At 41.1% G+C, this 11,251-nt stretch overlaps 1 protein-coding gene and 1 non-coding gene across 2 annotated transcripts; both read left to right on the forward strand.

The window, feature by feature from the left end:
* The first annotated feature begins 4,267 nt into the window (after nt 1-4,267).
* TMEM18 (transmembrane protein 18) lies at nt 4,268-9,478 on the forward strand. The gene is made up of 5 exons (XM_005153219.4): nt 4,268-4,326; nt 4,563-4,683; nt 6,998-7,052; nt 8,682-8,775; nt 8,869-9,478. Exons 1-5 carry the CDS (start codon nt 4,279-4,281, stop codon nt 8,956-8,958), a joined length of 408 nt encoding a protein of 135 aa, XP_005153276.1. The 5' UTR covers nt 4,268-4,278; the 3' UTR covers nt 8,959-9,478.
* An 89-nt stretch (nt 9,479-9,567) lies between these two features.
* Nucleotides 9,568-9,640, forward strand: TRNAK-CUU (transfer RNA lysine (anticodon CUU)). Its single transcript has one exon. It is a non-coding gene; the product is annotated as a tRNA-Lys (tRNA).
* The last annotated feature ends 1,611 nt before the right edge of the window (nt 9,641-11,251 follow it).

The raw sequence follows: 11,251 nt of genomic DNA on the forward strand, positions 1-11,251 counted from the left end.
AGGGAAGGGCTGATTGGAAATGTGATGGTCCAGGGCAGCCTTGGATGCAGCAATCACGAGATGGTCAAATTCGAGATCCTCAGGACAGTGAGAAGAGTGTGCAGCAAACTCACTGCCCTGGACTTCAAGAGAGCAGACTTTGGCCTCTTCAGGAACCTGCTTAGTAAGGTTCCATGGGATATAGCCCTAGAGGGCAAGGGGGCCCAAGACTCTTGGTTGATATTCAAGGATCACCTGCTACAAGCTCAAGAGTGTTGCATCCCGACTAGAAGGAAGTGCAGCAGGAGGGTCAGGAGACCTCCTTGGATCAATAAGGAGATGCTGAGAAGAATTCAAAGGAAAAAAGAGGCTTACAGAAGGTGGAAGCAAGGACAGGAGACCTAGGAAGAATACAGTGATGTTGTCTGAGAAGTTTAGGAAAAGTTTCCAGGTTAGGAAAGCTAAAGCCCAGTTAGAATTAAACTTGGCAAGGGATGTTAAAGATAACAGGAAGGGATTCTATAGGTACGTAGCGAATAAAAAACAGACTAGGGACAACTGAGGCCTCCTCCAGAAGTTATCGGGAGAACTGGCTACACAGGATTTGAAGAAGGCTGAGGTTCTGAATGACTACGTTGCCTCAGTCTTCAGTGGCAAAGGCTCTGACAACCCAAGACTGTAAGAATGAAGACCTTGGGCCCACTGTAGGAGGATCTGGTTTGAGGTAGTCTTAAAAACCTGAACGTATGCAAGTCCATGGGACCTGATGAAATCCATCCACAGGTCCTGAAGGAGCTGGCAAATGAAGTTGCTAAGACACTGTCTATCATATCTGAAAAATCATGGCAGACAGGTGAAGTTCCCAACAACTGGAAAAAGGGAAATATAACCCCCGTTTTCAAGAAGGGGAAATGGATGACCCGGGGAATTACAGACCAGTCAGTCTCACTCTTGTGCCTGGCAAAATCTTGGAGCAGATTCCCCTGGAAGGCATGTTAAGGCATGAAAAACATGAAAAACAACAAGGTGCTTGATGACAGCCAGCATGGCTTCACTAAGGGGAAATCTTGCCTGACCAATTTGGTGGCATTCTGTGATAGGGACACAGAACTGATGGACACGGGTAGAGCAGTTGATATGCTCATGAGGTGGGCTGATGTCAACCTTTTGAATTTTAACCATTAAAAGTGCAAGGTCCTACACCTGGGTCGGAGCAATCCCAGGCACAGCTACAGGTTGGGCAAAAAGGAAATTCAGTGCAGCCCTGCGGAGAAGGACTTGGGTGTGTTGGTCAATGAGAAAATGAACATGAGCAGGCTTCAGTGTGTGCTTACAGCCCAGAAAGCCAACGATATCCTGGGCTGCATCAAAAGGAGTGTGACCAGCAGGTTGAAGGAGGTGATCCTGCCCCTCTACTCTGCTCTCATGAGACCTCCCTTGCAGTACTCTGTGCAGTTCTGGTGTCCTCAACAGAAAAAGGACATGGAACCGTTGGAACAAGTCCAGAGGAGGCCACGAGGATGATCAGGGGACTGGAGCACCTCCCATATGAAGACAGGCTGAGAAAGTTGGGGCTGTTCAGCCTGGAGAAGGCTGCATGGAGACCTCATAGCAGCCTTCCAGTATCTGAAGGGGGCTATAGGGATGCTGGTGAGGGACTATTCATTACGGACTGTAGTGACAGGACAAGGGGTAATGGGTTAAAACTTAAACAGGGGATGTTTAGATTGGATATAAGGTAGAAATTCTTTACTGTTAGGGTGGTGAGGCACTGGAATGGGTTGCCTAGGGAGGTTGTGAATGCGCCATCCCTGGCAGTGTTCAAGGCCAGGTTGGATGAAACCTTGGGTGAGATGGTTTAGTGTGAGGTGTCCCTGGCCATGGCACGGGGGGTTGGAACTAGATGATCTTAAGGTCCTTTCCAACCCTAACTATTCTATGATTCTATGATTTCCTTTATTTGAAAGGAACTTCAAAACCAGAAGCTCTTTTCCATTATGATTTTCATGGAGAACTGGAGCTGCATTTCCCTCAGCCGAAAGTATAAATTGTACTTCCAAGTGGTCTCTAGTACAGTGCCTTAAGATCTGCTAGTGAACATGTAGGGCTACTACGAGAAACACCACTAAGCATTTAAATTTCAGATTCTGCATTTGAATCAAGGTAAGCAGGCTTTTTACCCAGTTTGCTTTCTTCAGCAACCTAAACATAAGATAAATGCCTGATTTTAGATATTTTCCTATGCAAAGCAAATAAAAGTTTTCAGTTGTTAAAAGGGGAAAACAAAAATCCTTTTACCAATCTGCTTTTTTATTTATTTTTTTTTTATTTTTTCATCCAATCTACTTGGACAATACTGTAGTTTGGAAAAAAATACACAGGAATCTGAATCTTACAGCAGAAAACTGAGTCTGAATTTTAGAAACTACTTAAGTTACTTCTAGTAACAGAAACAGAAAAATGTATATATTATCATTGGTACTGTATGTTTCTGGTTACTAGTGTACTTCTAAAATCTGGATCTAAATGTAGCACACTAGCTCTGCAAAGAAGCTGTAAAAGGACAAGTACATTTTTTTTTTATTTCCCTATGAAATAGCAATGTATCTGTTTGTTACCTGTTAACTATCTTCAGTTTAACATTTCATTCCCCATTAAAAAGAAAGATAACCTATCCCTCACAAAAGCTCTGGTAATTCTTATGTAATCTGCTACCATCTGCTGACAAACAGTATTATTGACTTTGTCCTAGTCAGTCTTAAAGCAGCAACTCCTGGTCCCCTATAACAAAGTTTCTGCTCCGCTAAAGTGGCTGACAGTAAAAGCTACATGAAGTTTTTAATACAGTATGTTGTAGCCATAACAAACCAATAGATTACTATTCACCCAGCTTGTCTGAATCACAGATTCACCAGTGACCAGCATATTCTGCTCATACAGCAGCTACTTCATTCACTGAAGCCATTTTTCAGATGGTTACTGTAGTCAGTTAGTAAGCAACAAGAAACTGATTCAACATTTACAAAAACCCCAAACCATTTTTTTTCATTAGCGATATTACTTAGTTTTACAATGCTTTAAGTATAAGCCTCAACTGGTCTCCACATATTGCGGTTGAGAAAAAGACTACCACAAACCTAAAACAAAACAGAGAAATGCATCCTCAGTTTCAAGTATCCATGATTTAGCGTGAGAAGTGTGACAGTGGAAGCAACTAGTTCACAGTGATGCCCTGTATTTGACTATATGGCAGACTAAATGAAAACTATTTGTAGTATTTACTTCTACATGCTCTTCCAAACATTTTGAAAAACAAACAAAATAATATCCCACAAAAAAGCACCACCAAAAAAAAAAAAGCTTCACATCTGATGAGCCAAAGTGTCAGTAAAAATATTTTCAAGAAAACATATTGCAGAACTATACATGACAGTATGGTTTCTCAGACAAAGCTAATCCTATTAAGGCCTCTGAAGTCTCCTGGTTTAGTTGATAGGAACCTGAGTTTGAAATCTCTATGTGACATGTCTTTTTGAGTGGTCGGTTCTTCCAGACACACATGCATCCAGTAAAAGGCACTGTAAATGAGACGTTTAACCTCTGAAATATACTGACTTTCCACTATACAATAATTATTTGGAAAAAATAATGAGTATAAAAAAAGTACAAGACATAAAAAAATATAAAAAGGAAGTATTCTTCACTGAAGTTCCTGCCTGGAGTGCTCAACTGGGTTTGTCAGAAATTTCCAGCTGGGCTTAAAACTCCCTTTCTCTTGCACTTCCATCCCTAAGGCAGCTGAAGCCGGACACCAGGTATTGCTGAGCAAACACCAAAACCCCAACATCAGCGCAGGGCCACCCATCCAACACACCAGCCTGACTCCACTGAGCATAACATGGCAATACTCTTCCGTTCGCTTACTAACTTCAGTATCAAATACTAAAACTACAACTAAAGCTTCTTCCCGTCTCCTGAACAGCCACGGGAGCTATTCCGCCGGAGAACGGCAGCTTCAGCCACAGGACCAGGAGAGGCAGCTCTGACTTGGTGCTACCCCCGGCACAGACAACCACTGGGGTGTGCTGAAACCTCTGTCATCCACCCGAGCACACAACCAGCCACCAGTTTCACAGCTCTGAGGGGACAAGGGCGGCCCTGACAACACCACCCCTACCAGATGAACAGCCCCTTCCCCCTCCCTGCAGGCAGACCCCTGGCCAACGCCTTCCGGCTCCCGCCGCGGCGCCCGGAACCGGCCCTCGCTGAAGTCTCGCGTGAAGTGGTGGTGCCGCTGCTATGGAGGCGCCTCTCAGCAGTCCACCTGGGCTGTCCACTGTCCTGGCAGTAAGGAGGGGACCAGGCTGGCTGCTTGCTCGGGAGAGGGGGGATGCACCGGCCACCGTGTGTGCAGTGGGTGTGGGTGCGGGTGCCCGCTCCTTCCTCAGTGGGGCGAGCTGCGGAGAGCGGTTCGTGACTGAAAGGGGTCGTGTTCGGTGCGGGAGAAGGAGAGCTGGTCATTCCGGCTGCCCGGCAGCAAAGCTTCTCCTCCCCTGCCTAACCCGCGTTCGCTTTGTTCGCAGAGGACGGACTGGTCCGAGCCCTGGCTGGTGGGTCTGGCGGTTTTCCACGTCCTGTGCTTCCTGCTGACGTGCGCCTCTTTCCAGCACTACCGGGTGCAAATAGGGCACTTTCTCTGCATGGGTGAGCGCTGCGCCCCTGCGTCCGGGAACTGCTGGCCGGGGGGTAGAGGGCTTGGGCATCCTTAAAACTGCTAAAACTGTCAAATAGCTTCTTTTGGTCACTTAATTATATCTGTTTTCTCCATGTGCTTGCACAGCTCACGGTTTTATAGGTTGTAGCAGGTAAAGTGCATGCAAATTGTCGTGTAGTAGTGACTGTCTCTATGTATGATAAACTGTTGTAGAGGCTGCTATGCCGTGTAAACACATTTATTTAATTTCTAAGATTGTATGAAGTAGTGACTTCATGCTCTGGCCTTAGTGAGGATCTGGGATAGGTAAGGTTCCTGCACAGAAAATACTGTGTGTATCAGCTTCCCATGAAATTGTTGCAGGGCTGGAGAAGCAGAACACAGATGGACTGAGATCCAGCACCTGCTTCCTGCTCTGCTTTATACTCTAACACTGCAGGTCAGTGAAGATGTTCAGCTTTTTGCAGGACTCATTTCTGGAGCAGGTTCACCATATGCCCCACTGACAACTATGTTAATAGCACAAGAAGGAGCAAAGCTGATTTGGGACATTGCAGTAACAGCCGGTGTTATCAAGTTTTAGCCTGAGAATCCATAGTGGCCTTGCCTAGACAAAGTCGTGTCTTTATGGCTGACTGCTGAAGATCTAGTAGTTTTACAGAGGGTATTTGGTTTAGTTCAGATGGTATGTATTACGTGTCTGTACCTTGATTCTAGCTATGGATTAGATTTTCTGGTGAGTTGTGTTTTTTTTTTTTTTACAAGGTAGCTCAGTTCTGTTATGCTTGCCTGAGTAGTGGAGGAAAAATGAGCAGTTGGAAGAGATCTGCAGGCAAAGTGCCACTTGAATACTATTTTGATGTTTTAAAAAACCGCTTTGTGAACTAGTGAAGTTAGTAGAGAAATTATAGCTTCTTCTTAACTAAAGCTAAGGTTTCAATAATATTAAGTATCCCCAAAAGGGAATCTAGAAACCTTAGTAATTTTCTGGACATCCACTTGTAACTAATTTAAAATGGTCTACAGAGGGCAAACTATCAGCATGAGCTTGGTGATATGTTAGGCTTGAAAGTTCCCTGGAGGAATACCTGGGTTTCTTTCTTAAACTTAATCTTAGACATTCAGAACTCCCAGTGACATGCTGTTATTTTAGATTCTATCTAAAGTATTCTGTGTTACTAGCACTAGTTTGAATGCCCAAGGCCTGACTGCATTAAAAAATGCAGCAGAACTGATCATTGGTGGATTTTTAATCCAGCTAAGATGTAAATTTGCTCTTCATAAGAGTAGTGCATAAAAATATCTGTATTGATCCAAGCCTTGCTTGTACCTGAAAAACTTAACCACTTGTGATATATCTACAATATAAATAAATTTGTATTATAGGTAGTCAGAAATAACTGAGGAAATTATGAAATTATCACATTGGTTTACCTTGGCAGCTGAGCAGATATAGGCATGTTTATACTGTGCAGCACCAGGCAGAGAAAATACAGATGATACCAAAACAAGATAGCATGTCTTCGTATCACCAGACTAGTTTCACTGCCTTGTGCAGGTCACCTTTAGCTACTGAATCTGTTTGGTTTGGGGTTTTCTTTGTTTTGTTTTTTGCTTTGCTTCTTGTGGAAAGTGATACAAGGACAAACTTAAAATTCTGTAGTTGTACTGCTTTTCTGTTAAAAATGCAGTTTCTCAGAATTTTCTTATTGTCTTGATAGCTTCACATCACGTGTGATTATTGAGTAAGAGTATGCTAGTTTTCACCTGATGATAGTGGACTACTCTGCTATACACCTGTTCAAAGTTTATATTTTACCCAAATGGTTATATATAATTAGTACCGTAGCTTCAGATAATAATGTTAGATATAGCAGTGTGGCATCTTTTAATCTAAAATGATAACTTAATTCCATACCAATCTGGGGCAGTGCAGGCATTTATTTTTACAGCTGTAACTCAGAAGTAGTCACCAAGAAGACTGCTGGAAAAAACACTGATTTAAAAAAAAAATCTATTTACTTTATTTGTTTGTATGCTGAGCTCTTTCTGGTAGGATTTTATGTTTGTTTATTTATAATATAGTGGGTATGTTTTATGATCACTTTATACTCAGTAATTGTATGGGGCGTTTAAATCAGAATTGGGTTTATGCAGTTAAATATTAAATGTATAATTTGGTCTTCTGAGGATCAAGGAATTTTAATGTCTGATATATATTACAGCTGTAGTGTACATGGCAGAACTGATGGCAGTTTATCTTTAAAGAAATACTGAATCTAATAGTTTTCTTTTCTTTTACAGTGGGCTTAGTGTACTGCGCTGAATATATAAATGAGTTAGCAGCCATGAATTGGAGGTAAATGTTTTCACTTTCAGTTTTGCATTTAAATGAATGTTCTAAAAATACTCTTTTTTTCATATCATTCCCAGAAAGCATTAAATTAAAGGGTCACTCATGCCTCATCAGTTGAATGTGATGGCAGAGGGTCCATTGCATTGATGAATATAAAACTTATAAGCAAAACCATACAGTATGATTAGCTTATAAGAAAATATAATTTTTAATAGCTAGCATGTATTTAAGCAGCATTCTTCTCCTTAATATCTACGATTTTATGGATGGGTGTAAACTGACTAGTCACAGGACTAAGAGAAAAGTAGATAAGAGTACAATAATTAAGAGGAATAGGATGTGAGCTTTGATTTATTTGTTTGTTGGGATTTCTTTGGTAGCTATTCATATTTAATAAACTGAAGTTAAGCAACACTTCTCAAAAATATCACTGCTGTTTTATATACTTTTATGCATAAAAAACATTAACATCTGGTTTACTAAGCCTATATATCAGAATTAAACTGATCGCTTATTTTCGTAAACACTCAAGTAAGCTTTCCTCAGTGTTACTGGAAATCAGGCATTTAATGCTGCTTTAAGCAGGTATCTAAGTCTTTATGTGGGATTGAGTGCTCTGTCAGCAAGTTTGCTGATGACACCAAGTTATATGGTTCACTTGATACACTGGAGGGAAAGAATGCCATCCAGAGGGACCTTGACATGCTTGTGATGTGGGCTGATGCCAACCTGATGAAGTTTAACCCTGCCAAGTGCAAGGTCCTGCACCTGGGTCAGAGCAATCCCAGGCACAGCTACAGGTTGGGCAGAGAAGAGATTCAGAGCAGCCCTGTGGAGAAGGACTTGGGGGTGTTGGTCGATGAGAAAATGAACATGAGCTGGCTTCAGTGTGCGCTCGCAGCTCAGAAAGCCAACCATATCCTGGGCTGCATCAAAAGGAGCGTGACCAGCAGGTCGAAGGAGGTGATCCTGCCCCTTTACTCTGCTCTTTGCTGTTAGGGTGGTGAGGCATTGGAGTGGGTTGCCCGAGGAAGTTGTGAATGCTCCATCCCTGGTGGAGTTCAAGGCTGGGTTGAACAGAGCTTTGGGTAGCATGGTTTAGTGTGAGGTGTCCCTGCCCATGGCAGGGGTGTTGGAACTTTATGATTTTAAGGTCCTTTCCAGCCCTAACTATTCTATGATTCTATTCTATGATTCTGTGTTTCACTTCAGACATACACAACCTAAATTACAGCTTTGCTGCAATCGTTATTTCTGTTATCCTTTCTAATATGAGTAAATAAATACCTCAGAAAGTAATTGTAAACACTTCAGGATAAGCTTGTTTTCTGAGGCACAAATATACATACTATTGTAGTCACATTAGTAGGTTACTTGATCTATGGTGACTTTATTTAGGTTTTGTGCAGTAAAACTTAAAAGAAAAGACTGGTTTTGTAATAAATATTCATAACTAACTGGCAAGAGATTTACTGTCTTTTTGTTCTGACTTAATACAGTAGAATGGGGGCCTATGCTTGCCGATCCCAAAGAGTAGGGTAATTTGTACAATTTCTGTGTAGAGTAGTTAGTGTGCAAGTTTAATGCCACGTGAACTACACAGAGTAAAGCTTCCTCTTTTATTTCTTTCAGGCTGTTTTCTAAATACCAATACTTTGACTCAGGAGGAATGTTTATTTCACTTGTATTTTCAGCACCACTGCTGGTGAATACTATTATAATTGTGGTATGTATGTGTTTATTTATATTGATGCTTTCATTAAATTGATAAGTAAATGTATGTGGAATAGTTAAATTTAATAATTTACTTACTTTTCAGGTCACCTGGGTTTACAAAACTTTGAATGTAATGACTGAACTGAAGACCCTACAACAGAGAATGAAAGCAGAAAAAGAGAAAAAGAAGTGAAAGCACCTAACGCTATTTTAATTCTTATTCTGCTGGTCTAGATAATCAGTCCTTCTGTATGTTTATCCAGAAACAGCAGTATTTTTGTGTCTAATGACAAGAAGACTTTGTAACCTGTGACAGTGGACAATGAGGTGAAATCAGGCATCTACTGCACGTATTCGAAATAGTTGTGAAATGGAGAAACCCAGTTTTAGGAGGTCTTTGTGCCCTTCTGTGGAAGATAGTTTTCCACCATGACCAAGGCTATTAGCATTGGTGAGGCAGTCTTCCAGTCTGTTTCTGTTTGCCTAACTATTCCTAAACTGTTTGAACTTTGTGCTTATCAAAGTATCCAGTCTTCTGCTGCTTAAGCCAATTGGAGCAGTGTTGTGAATTCCAGTAAATGAGGGATTGTATTCAGAATACCTCAGGAATCCATGCTTCTGTGAAGCATTTAACTTCTTTATACAGCAAGTTTCATACCATATATTGTGTGCCAGTAGCATTTTATAAATAAAATAATCCACTGTAAGTTAAATGGCCTTAATTTGTATTAATTTTTATTCTGATTTTTTCTTTTTTTTTATTTTTCCTCAAAAATTCTGTTTAGTAATATCATGGTTTAAATCCTGACTAGCTCAGTTGGTAGAGCATGAGACTCTTAATCTCAGGGTCGTGGGTTCGACCCCCACAGTGGGCACCAAGAAAACTGTCATGGTTTAAACCCTGTCATCAGGTTAGCTATGCAGTCCACTCCCCTCCATGTCCCTACTTTCCCCTCGCCCCAACGTCGCTCCCAGAGAGGAGAATCAGAAGAATGTAACTCCCATGGGCTGAGATAACAGCCCAGTAACTAAGGTATAACACAAATCGCTGCTGTTACCACCAGTAATACTAACGATAAGGGAAGTAACACGGGAAGAGAATATGTTACCACCTGCTGACCGAGCCCAACTGAGCAGTAAAGTGCCCTTCCGGGTAACTCCTAGTTACCTTCCGGGCATGATGTGCTGTGGTATGGAATACCTCTTTGGCCAGGTTGGGTCAGGTGTCCTGTGTCTGCTGCCTCGTGGCTTCCCCTCCTCCCTGGCAGAGCATGAGACTCACAGAGTCCTTGGTCAGACTAAACATTTGAGCAGTAACTAAAAACATTGGTGTTATCAGCGCTGTTCCCAGGCCTAAAGTCAAAAACACAGCACTGCACCAGCTACTAAGAAGGAGAAAAAATGACTGCTACTGCTAACCCAGGACAAGTGAAATCTACTTAATTTGTATAAGTAATTCAAAACAATATCTGCATTCTTTTCAGTTTAAATTTTGTTATTTTTGTGCCACTTTTTTAAAAGTGGCTGAACTTTGGATAGTTTTTGCTTATTTGTAGAACAGAAAGGGCAAAACTATAATGTTCTGTGCAATTTTGCCCCTTTTTAAACACTTTTTTTAAATAACAAAATGAAAAATTAATTGATAACAATTCTGTTTTGCCCAGATTGACTTGTTTTTACTGGATTAAGGAAATTTGAGGTAGGAGAGGGGAAGGGTGAATACAATGGAAGATTGTCCATGTGTATTTAGTAAACATTGTATCTTGAAGGAGTTAAACTTTTGCATGAAGACCTAAACTTTTGTCTAAAATAGATACCATTTAAGACACAGGAAAGATGATCTACAAAACTGAACTTAGATTAATGTGAAGAACAGTTGTGAACAAAAATGAAGAACACAAGTAAATTTTTAAACTAAGTAACTATTTTTGAAATTAATTTTAAATACTTAAATATTCTTAACAACAGTGGAAATATGGACCCGAGGGAGATAAGTAGATGCGTATGCATACACAGTTTGCAACTCTCCTAGACAGGGAGAGAGTGATAGTCTTTCTGGAGTGCTTTATAGCACTGTGCAAGGGCAGTGCAGTGTTAATCTGGGATCCTTTTCTTACCTTTCCCATGGATTAAATTAGCATGGCTCTCCTCACTCATTGCTCTATCAAGAATTACAGACAGGTAGGCCACTTTATATCAGCAAACTAGATAGATGCAGGTTTGCTGTGCTGTACCATAATCATCCATCCTGTTAATGACTTGATGGAACATTTGGTAGTGTCAACTATCACTTCTTAGTGTCAACTATCACTTCTTATCAGTGGCCTGATAGCATGTCCCTTTAAGGGTACATGTTCTGCAACACTATAAGGCACAATTTTTTAGTGTCACACACACAAAAACCATCTGTTATCAATAGCCTTTGGCTTCACGATGTGCGACTTTGATTCACAGTAAATGAGGTGGTTCAAAGCAGCTAAACAGCA

This window comes from Melopsittacus undulatus, chromosome 3 (genome assembly GCF_012275295.1).
Source record: "Melopsittacus undulatus isolate bMelUnd1 chromosome 3, bMelUnd1.mat.Z, whole genome shotgun sequence".
NCBI lineage: Eukaryota > Metazoa > Chordata > Aves > Psittaciformes > Psittaculidae > Melopsittacus > Melopsittacus undulatus.

Bases quoted from the DNA above. Each gene is read 5' to 3' on its own strand.
- TMEM18 (XM_005153219.4), top strand. From the start codon at position 4,279: ATGGAGGCGCCTCTCAGCAGTCCACCTGGGCTGTCCACTGTCCTGGCA. The intron at 4,684-6,997 runs GTGAGCGCTGCG...TTTCTTTTACAG, and splicing joins AGGGCACTTTCTCTGCATGG to TGGGCTTAGTGTACTGCGCT. The intron at 8,776-8,868 runs GTATGTATGTGT...CTTACTTTTCAG, and splicing joins TGAATACTATTATAATTGTG to GTCACCTGGGTTTACAAAAC.